General features: G+C 34.4%; 3 protein-coding genes and 1 pseudogene across 3 annotated transcripts; all 4 read right to left on the bottom strand.

Annotated features, from left to right (window-relative positions):
* Positions 1–266: 266 nt before the first annotated feature.
* On the bottom strand, positions 267–1,246 carry LOC107027787. The gene has a single exon (XM_015228856.2). The coding sequence runs from the start codon at positions 1,059–1,061 to the stop codon at positions 555–557; it is 507 nt and encodes a 168-aa protein (XP_015084342.1). The 5' UTR covers positions 1,062–1,246; the 3' UTR covers positions 267–554.
* A 522-nt stretch (positions 1,247–1,768) lies between these two features.
* Positions 1,769–4,662, bottom strand: LOC107019411 (subtilisin-like protease SBT1.9). The gene has a single exon (XM_015219939.2). The coding sequence runs from the start codon at positions 4,248–4,250 to the stop codon at positions 1,965–1,967; it is 2,286 nt and encodes a 761-aa protein (XP_015075425.1). The 5' UTR covers positions 4,251–4,662; the 3' UTR covers positions 1,769–1,964.
* Positions 4,663–7,363: 2,701 nt separating this feature from the next.
* LOC107028766 (subtilisin-like protease SBT1.9) lies at positions 7,364–10,094 on the bottom strand. Its single transcript, XM_015229955.2, has one exon. The coding sequence runs from the start codon at positions 9,847–9,849 to the stop codon at positions 7,516–7,518; it is 2,334 nt and encodes a 777-aa protein (XP_015085441.1). The 5' UTR covers positions 9,850–10,094; the 3' UTR covers positions 7,364–7,515.
* A 359-nt stretch (positions 10,095–10,453) lies between these two features.
* LOC107031168 lies at positions 10,454–13,371 on the bottom strand (annotated as a pseudogene).
* Positions 13,372–19,827: the final 6,456 nt, after the last annotated feature.

Raw genomic sequence — 19,827 nt, 5'->3', positions numbered from 1 at the left:
GAAAATAAATTTGAGATATCTTATTCAAATATCTTCAACCGGAACATCATAATTTATTGGATAGAAAGTAACCCAAACATTATAATGTTTGGCCAAATGCATTTAATTCATAAAAAACTAGATCTATGAATGTGTATTTTCTTCCTTCAATTTATTTTATATCATGCATAATACAAAACTTTTTTACTGTTATTATTATTGTTAACATCTATGCCATTTTAAAAAACTTATATGAATCAACCTTAAATACAAGTGCAACAAAAGAGTTCAATGATAACTTGACTAATAACTCACTTGACCATATATAATAAATTGAGTGATTTGATATAAATATCTCACATTCTATTTGATTGAATATAATGGGAAAATTATCGAAGATTACAAACCCCATAACTATTCTATTTTTCGAAAAATTTTAGTAGCTCAATCGATAGAACTTTTGAACAGTTACCTTGTTGGCGAGATTTTAGAATTCCAATTATCAATGTTGACTTCTATGTACAAAAAATCAAAAGCAAAAAAGAGATTAACCAAAGACCTCTGGATTTCTTCTATCATTGCAGAAGAAGGCTTCTACTATCTGCTTCTTCCACATCTTCTTCCTCATCTCCACAATTGTAAACAGATTCAATCACTAGAAGCAGTTGATCATCCAGATACCTCCGCAACAACATTGTCTCTTGACCTCCATCTATACTACCTTCCGCTCCCTCACACCGTCCCCGCCCATCGCCGCCTCCGCCGTCGAATCTCTCCTCCGATTTCGACGGCGATCGGCGATAGCACAGACGGTAGCAGATTTCAGCAGCACAAATGATAGGGCAAGTAGCACAAACCAAAGGAAGAAGAACAGGAGAGCAGAGAAGGAGACAGAAGTAGCGCCGGAATCGGCGACGATTTAGCCAAGAGGTGAGAATCATCGTGGAACGGGAAATTGGAGATGGATTTTGATTTGTTGGGCGATTTTCATGTCGAATTGGGAGCAAATTGTGGGAATAAGGGTTGTTGTTGTTGTTGTCTTTGTTGGAGTTGAAAGAGAAACAGTACCACCAGTCCCACATGACTTGGCGATTGTCGTATGCATAATCAACGTGTAAACAAAGAGAAGATGATAGCGATGGAGAGAGAAAAAAAACAAAAAAAACTAGGGTGAGATGCTCGTTTCCTGATCTGTTTTGCCAAATTTCCAGTTTTTCTATGACATATTTTTTCCATTTTTCATTCCTGTCTGTCAGATATCTATCCTATAATCTTACTCTAGTAAGATTTTTAATATATTTGAAATTTTCATATATTCAAAATCGAACTCAAAATATTAATTTATGTTATTAATATTTTAAAAATGCTTAGAAAGTTATTTTTTTTTTTGGATATTTAGGTGGAGACACGGGAGCTGCACGATTGAGATTCAGTTTATTTTCGTCCAAATAATAGAAATGTGGCTTAGCTTATATGTGTTGGCAAATGAATAAGACATGTGATTGCTAGCTATGCTACGTATATTTAACTAGTTGAATTAAATAAACTTTAGTGGGGGCCACAATTGTCACATTACATCTGGCTTTTTTCAGAAAATTTATTGTAGTAGCAAAGTTATTCAAACTTTGTTCCATATAAGGCTCTGTTCAGATGATAAAAATATTAAGTTAGAATGACTTTGCTACGTAAATTAATTTTGACTTTCAGAGCTATAGTATAAATGAACAATGTGTATCTTGTATTATTTTGTAATAATAAGTGTAAACGTTGGAGAAAAAAAAGAGAAATGTGCACTAATAAATACTAGTGTACTGACTAATAATTATTTATTAATTTGGGATAATATCATAGACACAGACAATTCATACAGTTTACATGGTTAACAATCTAGCTTTGCTTTTGTTCTTGTGTTTGGTATTTCCAATTCAAGGTTCTGATGGCCCGATGCATCCCAATGCAATACAATACATAAGTAGCAGAATTTATTACCAGACCTCAATAATAGGAGATGTTACTATCGGACTTCTAACAGAGTGGTTACCATTCTGTTCAACCCAAGTGATCGAACCAACGTTTCTACTTTGACCCTCATCGCCTATATAGCGAATTGTCAAAGTATAACTTTGCTTCTCATTTTTGTTCTTGAACACCAATGTTTGTGGTGACACTGAAATTGTGGAGTTCTTGGGAGCTTTTAGCTTTGCTTTATATGTAGCTGCACCTTTACCAACATTTGTAACTGTCCTCTTGAATTTCTGCTCCAACAAAGTGAAGTTTCCCTCAATGCTGTACAAGGCAATGAATGATGGGTAGTTGAGATCAGCTGATGGATTTGAGCAGTTGTGGCTGGCTGATGATCTTGCAATTGTCTTGAATTGCTCCTCTGTGAAATTCAGAGAGCATAGGAGATTTACGTAATCTTGAGGAGTAGCATCATATACTAGGCCGGGATCAAGAGCTCTGTTGGGATCAACATGCCCTGCTCCCATGTCTAGGGGTGTGGCGGCTTTATTATTATCGGAGTCTTTAATGGGTTTTCGAGTGTTGTCCAAAGGATCAGCTGTGGTCATCATGGCAGAGCGAATAGCTGAAGGACTCCACTCAGGATGCGCGGCTTTTAGCATTGCTGCAATTCCAGCAGCATGTGGTGCAGCCATGGACGTACCTGATTCAAGAATGTAATCAGTGGACAATAGTATGTTTGTCCCAATACTTGTAGCAAATACATTTGGTGGATATGCTGCAAGAATCAGCACCCCTGGTGCCAATATATCTGGCTTTGAAATTCCCAAGTAACTTCTGGAGGGGCCTCGTGCTGAGGATGCAGCAACAACTGGTGCTGGCTTTGCATCTAGATACGTCTCTTGGAACGTGATGGTTGCTGTGGGAGTGACGCTATTTTTCACATAATTGATGACTTGTTTCCCTTCCTTTTTGTTAACCACAACTCCAGGGTTGGGAAATGTAGCAGATCTGAACACTCCTGGATCCTCAGAAATAAAGATGGCTGCTTTGAGTCTTGCTCGAGTGATAATACGCATTTGATCAGAGAAATCCCCATTATCATCACATATAACAATGGCGTTTTCAGGATTTTCAACTTGTGATAGCAATTCCTCCGAACTGCAATCAGATAGAGTCTTGTTGTAAATCACCGGAGAATCCCTGACAAAGGCTCGTGCAGGAAACAAGCTCCACCCCCTTATTTTTAAGCCATTGCCCAAAGTCAAAGTTCCTGCAAATGTCCGGTCAGTGTGGCCTGATGCCACACACAAGATCCATGGAGATCCATTGTTTAAACTTCCAATCCCCGGACCTCGATTTCCAGCTGAAGCTGAAACCAGAACTCCCTTCATCATAGCTCCAAAAGAAGCAATGGATATAGCATCTTCATACAAGGGAATGAAACGGTACCCGTAAGAAATAGATATCATGTCAACGCCATCCGCAACAGCTTGGTCCATAGCAGCAATTAAATCTGAAGTAAAGGTTCCTTCATTAAAGCTAAACTTGTATACAGCTAGCCTAGCTCGTGGAGCAACCCCTCTAGCTGTTCCTGGTGCATATCCAAAATGGGAAACACCTTTGGCAAAGTTCCCAGCAGCAATGGAAGCACAGTGTGTGCCATGACCATCAGTATCCCTGGCAGAATTCATGGAAATGTTGACAGTGGGATCATTAGCCAAAATACCCTTATTGAAGTAATTAGCCCCAATAAGTTTTCTGTTGCACATTGAAGCATTAAACTGCGTGCCTGGCTTGCAAATTCCTTTCCACCTCTTGGGGATTTCAGGCATGCCATCATCTTGAAAACTCGCAGATTCTGGCCAGATGCCAGAATCAAGAACAGCAACAATCACATCTTGGCCTAAACCAGAAGCTGGCCACAGCCCGGATGAAGGATTGAGCTTGAGGAAATCAGATGTGTGAGTAGTATGAGGTTCCACAGTTCTATCCTTGTAAGCTGAAATGAATCCTGGTAATTTTTTCAAAGCTGCCAGTTCATCTTTGGACAAAACTGCACTAAATCCATGTAACACATTGTCATAGGAGTAAACAAGTTTTGGAGCAGAGTGGAATCTGTCTACTGATGAAGGAACAGAAGCTTTGATGGAATCAATAGTGGAAGAATGCCAATGATGGTGATCAGTGAAGACATTAGGCATTAAAGATTTGTCCAAATGGACAATGTAAGTGGATCTTTGTGCTAAAGCTAAAAAGAGATGAGCAGAAAGTGCCCATGAAAAGAGTAGAAGATGAAGTAACTCCATTGTAGATCTTTCTGTTGAGTACACACTACAGATTCAAATAACTTTATAGGATAATGCAAGTATCATTTGGTTGTTGCAATAATAAAGATAAGGTAAGTGAAGTGGGAAACAGAATGAGTTAAAATTATAGTAAAGATAGGCGGCTAGTATGTAAATGAAATGAATCAGGTTGTATAAATAGCTGATTCTTCTCACTATGTCAAATCTTGCAGGCTGCTAGGAAGGAATCTGTTGGTTTGCCCACCTAGTGTTTGCTACCTATATTAGAGCACGATTAAATCTGGATTACATTCGAGAGGTTCCTCCTTGGGTAAAGTGCTCCTGATTAAGGTGACTCCGTACCCAAAGGATTTGAACCCGAGCCTGATTAAGAATAAAGAATTGCTTATATTCCACCATAACCTTGTCATTGAAGTCAATGTTATTAACTATACTTCATTATTAATGACAGAATTCTGATAAATTAATGAAATATAATCTTTCTGGAAGAAAAATGGAAGTCAATAATTGAAGGGTGTTGCTTCCACTCTTTCTCCATGTTAGCTGTTGGATAACATAATCTAAACTTTCCCACTTGTTGATGAGTCAGTTACTGACATTTAAAGCATTTGTTTAGTAATTGGGAGAATTAATCAAAAGGAAGAAAAAGAAGATTAGAAAAGACTAATCTTTTTTTGTGGTCCCTAGTTTGATGAATGACTCAAAATGAATTTTATTAAGTTTTAATATTGCCGACACTCAGCTTAATATATTGGGAAAATATTAACAGGTATCTGGAATTGGTCTTTAATTAGACCACTAATCACCAAATCAATGGCTGAAATTGTTTTAGGCTGATGGATCTCCTACTAAAGCTACAAGCCTATCTTTGCAAATGTAGTGTTGAACCTTTTGTTCAGATTTTCATAACCTAGATTAATAGCATTTTAATTATTTTTTTTAAGAAATATAAAAAAAAACTACCTTAATGAATTGAAAGTAATTTGCAAATTAATAAATTGGAAACGAATTAAGGCTTGAAATAAACCTTTCTTAAGAAAAGATATTACTTATATACTGATTGAGAAAATACATATTATTCATTTCATGATAGGACAAATCAAATTTATATGTGCATACATGCAGTATTCTAGCCATATTTGATATTTTTAAGAGAGTAATTATTATTTATAGGGAAAGATGAAAACTTTTTGAAAGAGACAATAGGTACGAACTACGAACATACTAAGTTTTAACGAAATTCCAGATAAAAGAAAAAATATATAAAATATCTCTAAAGTATGAGGAAACAGAAATTAAAAAAAAGCCTTTCGTTAATAATTACATTCAAAATTATCTCGTTATTGATAGTTTGATAAGAAAATATCCCTAACATTCTCTCATGATTAGGACTCGTGAAAATAGCATATATCAATGTTTTGTGGAAATAAATTTTGGGAAGGGCCAATTAAATGAAAGGCAAAGGATGAAATATTGAGTAATTAAATCCCTCTGATTTAGTATTTTTGTTTATTAATTACTATCGAACTAATTATATTCTCTCTATTAAACTCAACATAGATATCCTTAATTTGAATAGATTTTCTCTGATCAATCAAAATTATTGGATTTCAATTTAAATTAGACAAGTTCATTTTCGAATTCAACACTAAATAACTACTGTCAAATTAAACCCAGAAAAAGTTGAAAAATCTGAAAATCTGTTTGAGGAATCTGCTGCTGGTTTCCAAACCATTTCGTTGATAGCGCCATTGAAATGGAGCTGAAAGTTTCATGTATCAGTTGTTGCCATTTAAGAAATATAAGAAAAAAACTTACTCTGAGAAGTTGAAAGCCCGAGTGAAAGGATCTGTTCCGAATGAGTACTGTTTTTGATCGATTTGTTGTTGCTGATTCCTGTCCGTTTCGTGGTTATAAGGAACAATTTGAAGAAGAAGAAGACAATCCGCCATTGAAGCTTCATCAAAGCTCAAGTTCGAAAAAAAGGCTTGACGCAAACAAGCTTCGTTTGGACTTAATATTATTGCAATACATTAGAAATGTCGTGGAGAGCTCATATCTCCGATTTGGGATAATTTGGTGGAGGATTTCGGTGTTTGTTTGGGCGAATTTCAGCTGCAGATTGGTTGAGTAAGAAGAACAATGCTGAATTTTCAGAAACAGCCATAATTTTCAGATACAGTCCAAAAATCTGCCACATTATTCCGAAAGTAGCAAATTTTCCCGGTAATCAGTTTTCAGTCTTACTTTAAAATATTTCTCATTCTTGTAAGTGTTGGGTGTGAATTTGATTCAATCAAATAATTTTAGTTCAAATCTTATATTTTTAATAAAATTCATTGAATCAAATAACTTGAAAAATATTAGAATTAAATATTTATAAGATTTAAATTCTGATTCTATTACATATTACTAACATTATATCGGCCGCAATTGCTCAAGTTTGGTCATACCTTAATATTGTTTTTGGTCTAATATCAATATTTTAATGGCCATTGATTACAGATTGACTTGTCAGTTATTAAAGCAAAAATGAATCAAATTGTAGAAAATGGGAACTCAACCAAGTAAAGATTAACTCAAAATTACAAAACTAACAACTGGAAGTTAGAATTCAGGGAAGCTCAAACGGTAAATACTTTCTTCGTTTGTCTAGTTTTGATTTGGCATAGAATTTAAGAAAGTATGAAAGATTTTTGAATTTTGTGCTCTTTAACTAAAGACACGTAGAATATACCAAATTGTTTTGTAATCTTGTGGTTTTAACATACCATGTGAAAAAAGACATGTAGAATATACCAAATTGTTTTGTAATCTTGTAGTTTTAACATACCATGTGAAAAGTTAAAATGAAAGAATTGTCTAGAAAAGGAAAGCGATATCCTTTTTTAAACGGACCAAAAAAAAGTAAATAAATAGATTGAAATGGAGGGAGTATTTGCTATCTTAACAATGGTTGGAACATTGCTTTGGTTAATTAAATCTCAGTTATTATCTTTTTTATCATGATACATGTCTCTCATCCAAGTTAGAATTTGAGAAAGGGAGAGATAGAAAATGGAGAGGAGCCTCATCCCGAAATTAATGCGCAATCCCAAACAGCAAGCTTAGAGAAGTAGAAAGAACAAGTTGCTTTTTTGCTCACTTTCCTTGCTTAAATGTTCACACACAAACATATTTGGCAAGGTGTTTACTGGAATTCTTTTGTGTGCATACATTATTTTTTCCCATGTCGACAACATATGTACATAATTTCCCTCTCGTCCTAGTCATCACTACCCCAAACATCAATAATCCTAGATATCACTATAGGACTCCTAACTGAGTGATTACCATTTTCTTCAACCCAAGTGATTGACCCAACGTTCCTACTCTGATCACTATCACCTATATAGCGAATTGACAAAGTATAGCTTTGTTTATCATTCTTCTCCTTGAACACCAGAGTTCGCGGTGACACCGAAACTGTGGAATTTTTGGGAGTTTCAATCTTTACTTTATAAGTTGCTCCACCTTTACCAACATTTGTTAGAGTCCTCCTGAATTTCTGCTCCAACCAGGTGAAGTTCTCCTCCAGGCTGAACGGGTACAAGGCAATGAATGATGGGTAATTGAGATCAGCTGATGGATTTGAGCAGTTGTCGTAACTGGCTGATGATCTTGCAAATGTTTTGAACTGCTCTTCGGTGAAATTCATAGAGTATATAAGATTTATGTAATCTTGTGGAGTAGCATCATATACTAGGCCGGGATCAACAGCTCTGTTCGGGTCAACATGCCCTGCTCCCATGTCTAGGGGCGTGGCTACAAAGTTATCATCCTCTCTTATAGGCTTTTGAGCACTATTCAAATGGTTTGCAGTAGTCATCATGGCAGAGCGAATAGCTGAAGGAATCCATTCAGGGTGTGCGCCTTTTAGCATTGCTGCAATTCCAGCCGCATGAGGAGCAGCCATGGATGTGCCTGATTTAAGCTTGTAATCAGTGGCTAATGCTATGTTCTGAATACTTTGTGAAAAGAGATTAGGTGGAACTGCTGCAAGAATCAGTACCCCTGGTGCCATAATATCTGGCTTTGCGATTCCCAAGTAGCTTCTAGAGGGCCCTCGTGATGAGGATCCAGCAAGAACTGGGGCTGGCCTTTCTCCATCCACATATGTTTCTTGGAATGTTATGGTGACCGTGGGAGCAACACTGTTTTTAACGTAATTGATGACTTTTTTCCCTTCCTTTTTGTCAATCACAACTCCCGGGTGGGAAAAAGAAGCATCTCTGAACACTCCTGGATCCTCAGAAATAAAGATGCCTGCTTTAAATCTTGCTTCTTCGACGTGAGAAATTTGACTACTGAAACCAAAACCATCTTCATCCGCATTATAATCACAGATGATAATGGTGCTTTCGGGATCAGGAACTTGCGATAGCAACTCATCTGACCTGCAAGTGGCTAGAGTCTTGTTGTAAATCACCGGAGTATCCCTGACAAAGGCTCGTGCAGGAAACAAGCTCCACCCCCTAATTTTTAGTCCATTGCCCAAATTCAAAGTTCCTGCAAATGTCCGGTCGGTGTAGCCTGATGCCACACACAATATCCATGGAGATCCATTGCCTAAACTCCCCCAACTTGGACCTCGATTTCCAGCTGAAGCTGAAACTAGCACTCCCTTCATCATAGCTCCAAAAGAAGCAATAGATATAGCATCTTCATATAAGGGAATGAACCGGTAACTAAAAGAAATGGATATCATGTCAACACCATCTGCAACAGCTTGGTCCATAGCAGCAATTAGATCCGATGTTAAGCTTCCTTCACGAAAGCTAAACTTGTATACAGCTATCCTAGCTCGGGGGGCAACCCCTCTTGCTGTTCCTTGTGCATATCCAAAATGGGAAACACCTTTCGCAAAGTTCCCAGCAGCAATGGAAGCACAATGTGTGCCATGACCATTAGTATCCCTAGCAGAATTCATGGAAATGTTCAGAGTGGGATCATCAGCCAAAAGTCCCATGTTGAAGTAATTAGCCCCAATGAGTTTTCTATTGCACATGGAAGTGTTAAACTGGGTGCCTGGATTGCAAATTCCTGTCCATCTTTTGGGGATTTCAGGAATACCATCATCTCGAAAACTTGCAGATTCGGGCCAGATGCCACCGTCAAGAACACCAATGATCACATCTTGGCCTAAACCAGAAGCCGGCCATAGACCAGATGAGGGATTGAGCTTGAGGTAATCAGATGTGTAAGTAGTGTCAGGTTCCACAGTTCTATCTTTGTATGCTGAAATGAAACCTGGTGACTTCTTCAAAGCTTTCAGTTCATCTTTGGACAAAACAGCACTGAAGCCATGAAACACATGATCATAAGAGTACACAAGTTTTGGAACAGAGTGGAATCTGTCTAGTGATGAAGGAACAGAAGCTTTGATGGAATCAATAGTAGAAGAATGCCAATGATGATGATCAGTAAAGACATTAGGCATTAAAGATTTGTCCAAATGGACAATATAAGTGGATCTTTGTGCTATGGCTAAGTAACAGAGCAAATGAGCAGAAAGAAACCATGAAAGGAAGAAAAGATGAAGAGAATAAGGGAACCCCATTGTAGATCTCTGTGTTGACTGAACACTGCAGATTCAAGTGACTTTATAAGATAATAGAAGCATCATTTGGTTGTTGCAATAATAATAAAGATAAGTTAAGTGAAGAAAAGACTGAAATGTGTTTAAAGGGTAGTAAAGAAATAAAAATAGGCGGCTGTTGTAAGTGAAATGAGCCTATTAAGTACTGTTTCTAGAAAGTAATCTGTATGTCAACTTTCAAATAGGACCCCACTTGTTATCCCATTGAAATCAGTGATATTTTCAATACTATATTAATCAGTTCTTGTTTTATTTAGTATTATTTGAATGAATTGTGAGGCAAGATATGACAGAATCTTGTAAACTAAATCAAACATAATCTCTTTGGAAGAAAAAGAGAAGTCAATAATGAAGGCTGTTGCTTTCACTCTTTCTCCATGTTAATGTATAAGATTTATTTTAGCTTCTGGATAATATAAAGAATCAAGTGACTAGGTTTTGCTCTTTTATTTTTTTTACATTATCTTTTTTGTACTAAATTTCCTGATATTCTGTTCCCCATTTGGGAAAATATGGTGGGGGATATTATTAATAATTTATACGGGGTAGAGCTAGAGTACGGTTAAGTAACTTTGTTCTAAATATTATATTTGTATTAAGAAATTTATTGAATACATACTAAATATTATTTAGAACTTAACAATATATGTGAACAGAAACTCCAACCTATAAACATCAAATTCATGCTCCGTCTCTGAATATTCGCCACATTTAATTGAATGATTTTCCCTTCAAATGAGGTGATCTTTAATTTACCCTTCACATGGGTGGTTTGTAATTTTTGCTCTTAGAAATTGAACTTATGTCTAGCGGGGCATAAGTCCTTTAAAGGCACGAAAGTATAACTTATGAAATATTATGATACAAAATTAAAGACTAGCACAAAATTGGGCGAAAGTGGGACGGAAGGACTACTGTTATTTGTTTGTTTAAGATAGTACAGGCAATTCATATAGCTTACACATTTACCATTTTTCTTTCAGTTTTCCTTTGTTCTTGTGTTTGGTACTTCCAATTCAAGAATATTATGATCATATAGTGGCACAACTTATTACCAGAGATCAGTTATGGGAGATATCACTATAGGACTCCTAACAGTATGATTTCCGTTCTCTTCAACCCAAGTGATCGACCCATAGTTTCTATTGGGACCTATATAACGAATTGTCAAAATATAGCTTTGCTTCTCATTTTTTATTCTTGAATATCAAAGTTTGTGGTGACACTGAAACTTTTGAGTTCTTGGGTTTTTTTATCTTAGATTTATAAGTAACTGCACCTTGACCAACATTTGTGACTGTCCTCCTGAATTTCTGCTCCAACCATGTGTAGTTTCCCTCATTGCTGTACAATGCAATGAATGATGGGTAATTGAGATCAGCTGATGGTTCTGAACAGTTGTGATTGGCTGATGATCTTGCAATTGTCTTGAATTGCTCTTCTGTGAAATTCATAGAGCATAAGAGATTTACGTAATCTTGTGGAGTAGCATCATATACTAGGCCGGGGTCAAGGGCTCTATTGGGATTGACATGCCCTGGTCCCATGGCTAGGGGTGTGGCTTCCCTGTTATAGTCAGAGTCTATGATTGGTTTTCCAGTGTTACCCAAAGGATCTGCCGTGGTCATCATGGCAGATCTAATAGCTGAAGGACTCCACTCAGGATGCGCGGCTTTTAGCATTGCTGCGATTCCAGCAGCATGTGGTGCAGCCATCGATGTGCCTGATTCAAGAATATAATCAGAGGATGATTCTATGTTTGTCCCAATACTTGTAGCAAATACATTTGGTGGATATGCTGCAAGAATCAGCACCCCTGGTGCCAATATATCTGGCTTTGCAATTCCCAAATAGCTTCTGGAGGGTCCTTGTGCGGAGGATGCAGCAACAACTGGTGCTGGCTTAGCATCTAGATACGTCTCTTGGAATGTGATGCTGGCTGTGGGAGTGATGTTATTTTGTACATAACTAATCACTTGTTTCCCTTCAGTTTTGTTAATCACAACTCCAGGATTGGGAAATGAAGCAGACCTGAACACTCCTGGATCCTAGAAATAAAGATGGCTGCTTTAAGTCTTGCTCGACTGACAGTGCGCATTTGATCAGAAAAATCCCAGCTTCCATCACATATAATGATGGTGCGTTCGGGATCAGGAACTTGTGATAGCAATTCCTCGGAACTGCAATTAGATAGAGTTTGTTGTGAATCACTGTTGAATCCTTAACAATGGCTCTTCCAGGAAACAAGCTCCACCCCCTAATTTCGAAGCCATTTCCCAGTGTCAAAGTTCCTGCAAATGTCCGGTCAGTGTGGCCTGATGCCACACACAAGATCCATGGAGATCCGTTCTTTAAATTTCCAGTATCCGGGCCTCGATTTCCAGCTGAAGCTGAAACAAGAACTCCCTTCATCATAGCTCCAAAAGAAGCAATGGATATATCATCTTCATACATGGGAACAAAACGGGACCCAAATGAAATGGACATCATGTCAACACCATCCGCAACAGATTGGTGCATAGCTGCAATTAAATCTGAAGTAAAGGTACCTTCTTTGAAGCTAAACTTGTATACCGCTAGTGTAGCTCGTGGCGCAACCCCTCTAGCTGTACCTGATGCATATCCAAAATGGGAAACACCTTTGGCGAAATTCCCAGCAGCTATTGAAGCTACGTGTGTGCCATGACCATCGGTATCCCTGGCAGAATTCATGGAAATGTTGACAGTGGGATCATTTGCCAAAATACCCTTATTGAAGTAATTAGCCCCAATGAGTTTCTTGTTGCACATTGAAGTGTTAAACTGAGTAGCCTGGCTTGCAAATTCCCTTCCACCTTTTGGGGATTTCAGGCATACCATCATCTTGGAAACTTACGGATTCAGGCCAGATGCCAGAGTCAAAAACTCCAATAATCACATCTTGGCCTAAACCAGAAGCTGGTCAAAGCCCAGATGAAGGATTGAGCTTGAGGAAATCAGATGTGTGGGTAGTATGAGGTTCCACAGTTCTATCTTTGTAAGCTGAAATGAAACCTGGTAAATTCTTCAAAGCTGTCAGTTCATCTTTGGACAAAACAGCACCGAAGCCATGAAGCACATTGTCATAAGAATAAACAAGTTTTGGAGCAGAGTGGAATCTGTCTACTGATGACGGAACAGAAGCTTTGGTGGAATCAATAGTAGAAGAATGCCAATGATGGTGATCAGTAAAGACATTAGGCCTTAAGGACTTGTCAAGGTGGACAATGTGAGTGGATCTTTATGCTATAGCCAACATATTAGCAGAAAGAAACCATGAAATGAAGAGAAGATGAATACAATAAGGTAACACCATTCTAGATCTTTGCTGTGTTGGCTACATACAACACCAGATTCAAGTGAGTTTATAGGATTATGCAGTTAGCATTTGGTTGTTGCAATTATCATATTGTATGTCAAGTGGAGAACAATACTGAGTTAGAAAAAGGTAGTATAGTAAAATATAGGAACATGACCCCACTTGTAATCTAATGAAGGGAATTATAATCTCTTTTTAATATAACAAAGAGAGAAGTCACTAATGATGAGTGTTGCTTCCACTCCATGTTACTTTTAGATTTCATAGTTGTAACAGGTTATATTATACTTTTGTCTTCTGGATAATATGATGTGGATCACAAGGGCCAAACTTCCCCAACTTGCTGATGAGTCAGCTACTGACCCTAAAAACATTTCTCTACTTTGGAACATAAATCCAACGAGATTATAAAAGAGAAAACTTGACAGAACCACTTAGATAGAGAATGATAAAATTTTGGCATAATACATAACTATGTTCTTCAATTGTGCCTCAACTTACATTTCTGCTCTCCAACTTTGATGTATACAAGTAAACACTTATACTTGTATAAAGTTAAACATATATACACATGCATCCTACATGACAATCTCAGTCTTACATGGTATTCTATGTGTATTATGCCCACGTAGGATTCATATGCCTACTTGTTTAATTTTATACAAATTTAAATGTCTATTTGTGCATATCCATAATTGGAAGGCAAAGCTAAAGGAAACATTGATGTATTATGCCTAAAATCTTTTTTTTTTTTTTTAAAAAAAGGCATAATACATAAATGTGTCTTTTAGCTTGACTTCATTTCACATTTATGCCCTTCAACTTTGAATGTGCACGTATAAGTAGACACTTAAATTTATATAAAAATTGAATAAGTAGGATATAAATTGTCATGTAAAATGTTATACAGGATGTTTGTTTGTTAATTTGTTTAATTTTATACAAATTTAAGTGTCTAGTTATATAAATAAAAAATTGAAGGGCATAAATATGTATTTTAAGACCAAATTAAAAATATATTTATGATTATGCTTTTCCTAAACTATGCAAGCAAAAGTGATACATTGGCCTAACTTAGGTCCGTCTGGCAAGGGGACCGGATGGCCTGGCCCAGTATCGGCTCGAGACTATAATTATTCACTATATTATTTTGAAATGTCTAACAATATTGTTTATTTTATGAAATTAAGAAATAATTTTACACTTAATTTCTAATTTACCCTTATCATTAATTATAGTCATTCTTTTATTGTATTTTTCAAGACATTGTATTTTATTATATTCAAGGGTGATATAGTAAAATTACTCTTCTATTTATAGTTTCTTAAGAAGTGTGCAGAATCAATAATGGACAACATTGTTGGACAGAGGGAGTATTAGTTGAGTGATAATTACTCTATTCGTTCCAAAATAGTGTCACTTTAGAATTTCAAGACAATTTACTTGAGTATGTTTTTTTTAACAATACTCTTACATTCCATATTCTTATAATAGTGTTCGATTTTCGAGAGTCACTTATTAAATATGAATATACTTCCTTTGTTCAATAACAGTTGTCCATTATTGTCTTGACACATGAATTAAGACGTAGAATGATAGGTTACCATTATTAAATATTCCTCATGTCTCATTTTATATGTCAATTTTTTACTTTGCACTAGCATTAAGAAATGATGTAACTTTACCCTTTTACCCTTAAACAATATGATATTTATGTATTGATTTTATGAAGTGACAAGTATTATGGACCAACTAATTATAGAAAAGGATGACATATAAAATGAAACGGAGGGAGTATAGGTCATCTAAACATAGGAAAAATGAATAATATCTAACAGTAAGGGTAAAATAGACATAAAATAATAAATTATTTATTGATTTTATAAACTAGACAAATATTATTAAACATCTTAAAATAGTATATTAAACAAGTAAAAATAATTTTTATTTAAGTGCCATTCATTTTCGGACGGACAATTTTTATTAAGAGAATATTCATAGTGGGACGAATGGAGTAATAGTTTGCTCAATAGGAGGAAAATATATAAATTAAAAAGGCACTCTGCAACCCTTGTGTTTGCAATAAATTTTAAATAACAGAAAATAAATTTCAATCACAATAAAATCAGAAAAATATAATTTTATTAATAAAGATTGCGGGTACAATTCTGTTCCTCCCTTGATTCTCTTTTCCTAAGATTTATTCATGATTTGATGACTGTTAGTAGCGTGTTTCTCAAACTAGGTTGATGTGAATTTGATCTCAATATTCCATTAATTTGCAGGATATTCGAGATATCTTTTAAGGGAATTTAATACCCTTTATTATTATATAGACATGACCTAGGGTCTAGGGTTGAATAACCTCTTTTAGTTCAAACTGAATACACCTTCCAGAGTTTCAATTCGAATTGAACAAATTTTGTCAAGTTCCACAAAATTTCAGTGTATACAAATGCCCCATGCGTCAAGGCTTGTCGGAGTGTAGACTTGATGAAAATCAAAGACGAGTCTTGAAGTACTCATTCTTCCACCTTTGCAGCTTCAGATTTAATTTGTGTGAGAAGAGATGAAGGATAAATTTGGTCCCACTAAGCGTGCCAATTTGTTTGCAACAAATTATAAACCTATGAAAAATAAATAAACCACACAAATATAATTTGAAGAAACATCAAATTTTATATAATCAATGTGGGTACAATTCTGTTGATCCCTTTGATTCTCCTCTCCTAAAATTTATCGTTTCTCGAACTAGGATGATTTAGAATTGACCTATATATGAATATTCCATGAGTTTTTAAACTATTCGAGATTTTTTTTAGGGGATTTAGTACCCTTTATATAGGCATGATCTAGGGTTTGGACCGAGTAGCCTCCAAGAATTATAATTGAAACTGAACACATCTTCTAGGATCTCAATTCAAATTGAACACGTCCCACAAAATTTCAATGTCTACACCTAATTCCAACAAGGTATTATGGAAAAAAAAAAAGAACAATTGTGTAAAACTGTAAAAATATACTACACAAGAGTAATGAATTATAAATTCATTATATCCAAAAAATAAACTTGAAAAGTAAACAAAATCTAGCTTAAAGTAATTTCTACCACTCTCTACAAACAATTAGATATAAGAAACAAAAATATAAAAATTAAAAGAATGTTCAAGTGTTAAAAAAATAACAAACTCCAATTTATTTGAGACTGAAGAGCGAATTGTTGTAGTCGAATTGTGCATGCATCTTCTTTCATTAAGCTTGAGAGTTGTTATCGAACTCATTTTTATTATATGCTTCAAAAAATTTTATTTTGCGTTTCTTGATGATACATTTGACGATAAAATAAACTACAAAAACTAAGACAAAAGCAACAATTAGACCTTCAAGAAATGGAATGAGGAGACCATGCCATTTATTAGCACCATAATCTTTCTGATTTTCACCTTCGTAAGTAATATTAGTACTATTATTTCCAGGATTCGACATATTGAATTAATTTGTACTAAGGAAGAATATTGTAAGAAGAGAAAAATTATGATTGGAAGGGTGCATATGAGAGGGTAAAAGGTACGTAGACCTTTATTTATATAGGTGTCATGTGTCTGTTATTCGAAGAAAAAAAAAAGTTAGGGGTAGTTAAGAGGATTTATTTCGTAAATTTACTTATTAATGAAACATTCTCCTCTTTTTTTTTTTTTTTTGGTTATAAAAGAAAAAAAAACGTAACTTTCCTTATTCATATGTTTGCCTTAAAATTTATTGAAAATTTTAGGTTAGAGAGAGTAGAAGGAAAGAGAGGGAAGGGAAATAAAAAGGAACCATTTATAAAGTAGAAAGAAAAAATAATAATGCTACTAATTTGTAAAAAGTATAATTTTTTGGTAAGGTCAAACATTAGGGTACCAAATTCTATAGTTAAAAATATTTATAATTTGCACCTACACTATCTATTTAATAGTTACTTTTTAATTTCAATGTGTTACTTTCTTTCTAAGAAAAACATTAGTTGGTAAATTAAATAATTTACCAATTAGCGTATCTTTTAGAAATTGTATCTATCAATTTCTTTCTATAAATTAGTATAACCCCAAATTAGAGATATTTTTCCTTTTTGATTTTCTTTTTATTTTCATGGACAATTCTTCGAATGTTTTCTAATTCAAATTCAATAATGTCGTTCTTTCTCTCTCTTGCTTTTCGTCATGAATGACTCGTGATAGTTTATGAAATTTCGCGGTAGCTATGAGAGAAAGCTTTGGAGCTTTAACTCTATTTGTGCAAATTATTCATTTTGTATCAATGTATGTAGTGTATCTTCAACTAGTTATAAAATTGTAGCAATGTACTCAATTGTATTAGTTTCTTGTTATACATTTGTATCTTGCATTTGAGTATATATTGTTCATTGTTGTACATTTGCATCAAAAATATTTATATTTGTATCAAAATCCCGTTGATTATAGTAGATTGTGATATCAGTTGAGCGTATAACTGTGTTAATTTTATTTTTTTTTTAAAAAAAGTACAACAAAATAGTGTTGCGCAATTCACATAGGTTATTAAGGGTTGTATTTGATAAATACATTTGATATAGCAAGTTATAATATAGCTATAAATTGGAATTAACAAAAGAATAGTTAAGAAGGCCTATAGTTAGTTATTTTTGAAATTTAATGTTGGCAAATTTGCTATCAAGCAATGTTGAAATGACTCATTAACACACAGACTTGTGAGAAAGAGTCTTTGATCAGATTTACTGTTTCTTCTTCTTTTCAATCTTTTTTTACGTTTGTTTTTAGACGTTCAACCAAGTTTTTCCTTTATTGATAGCTTAACATCTCTTTCTATAATTTTTATTTTTTTTTGCATTAAATCGATCTTTTTGAAACCTAAGTTATTGGTTTGATGGGAGGAGAATTGTTTAAAAATAATGAAGCAAATAAAATTATTCTCTTATTTCTAATTATTTATGATGATCATAAACTTCAATATAACAATAAATGTGCACAACACGCAGGTGAGAATCTTATTAAAGAATAATTTAAAATTCATCACCAATATTTTTATTATAAAAAAATATAGAGAAAACATTCACATGTTTGACTCATAAAAAAAAATCAATTCTACACATACATGTGTGTTAAAGAATAATTAGGTAAGTAAATAACGTATTCTTCATCTTAAGAACTTAAATTTTTAATTAAGATGGTTATACACCATTCCAATTAATTTTAAAAGGAAAAAGTTTATATATAATGACAAACTAATAATTCAAATTAAATGTTATAACCACATTTTAATTTAATTGTGTCCTGTAGTAAACTGTTTGTCAATCGTCTCTCTCCCTCAAACTCTCGTTCGCCACTTTTCCTCTGTCGCTCGCCTCTATCGCTTTATACAATCAGAAATGTATCAATTACATTATTGTTTGTATAAAGCGAGAAAAAATTGTCTATACACATGTAAATACATATATATTTGTCCTAATACACTTACAATTATACAATACAAATATTTATCTGCCTAGTTCAAAGCGAGAGAGAGGATATTTGATATGCAAACATTTTATTCCGATTCAATTGTATACAAATTCAAATTTTATATAGATATACAAACACATAAAATTGAACTGAGAGACCGTCAATGATTTATACAAACAAGAGACGAATTATACAAATGATTTATTTAAAAGAGAGACTGCCAACAATTTATACAAATGGTCTGCCAGCGAACTATATAGTTGCTTCTTTTGTATATATGTACAACGAAAAATAGTCATAGCATATTTGCTGTGAAGCGCAACTATACAAACTATAACTATATCATACAAATATGAATTTTGTATTTGCTATACGTAAAAATTGCTCATTTTAAAAAGCATAAATAAAAAAAAGCACTATTCAACCTTGTTCTTAACATATTATGAAATTAATACATATTAAAAGTCCTGTAATATTATATGAGTACTATACGAGTTGTAAAAATCACAGACTTCATTAAACCTAAATTAGTAAACTTGAACTAGAAAAATAAAACACCCCAATAATTTATCTCACTCTTTTGACAAGAATTTATAAATAACTATATATCAGAGCTATATATCCATAAAATAAACAAAACTATAGGTTAAACTAGAAATAGACGTGCAACACACGTATCAAGATACTAGTAACTTAATAAAAGAAACATAAACATTGTGAAACTAATTATTTTTCTTCCCCTTCTAGACTTTAGACGTAGCCTCATCATCACTATCCTCTTCTGATTTATCATCACTATGATTTGCCTCATCATCACTATCATCTTTTGATTTATCGTCACTATGATTTGCCTCATTGATTTTGGAGGATTTTCTTCTTCTAAATCTGCAGATGATTTTACAAAGCAGGACTAACAAAACGACCCCTAAAACACCCCAAAGGGCTTTGTTTGGAATATGCCAACCATCATAATTGTTCAATTTTGTGTTATTTCCTGCAGGACTAATAGCACTTGTTTGAAAAGACATATTCGAAATTCAACTACAAGACACAAAATTTATTTTGTGTCAACATGTTAGGGGTTTATTCATATTTTATAACCCAAAGTTTTCCTTATTAATA

Source organism: Solanum pennellii, chromosome 1, assembly GCF_001406875.1.
Source record: "Solanum pennellii chromosome 1, SPENNV200".
Classification (NCBI taxonomy): domain Eukaryota; kingdom Viridiplantae; phylum Streptophyta; class Magnoliopsida; order Solanales; family Solanaceae; genus Solanum; species Solanum pennellii.
The sequence above is the reverse complement of the archived record's forward strand: the minus strand, read 5'-3'. Positions and strand labels throughout refer to the sequence as shown.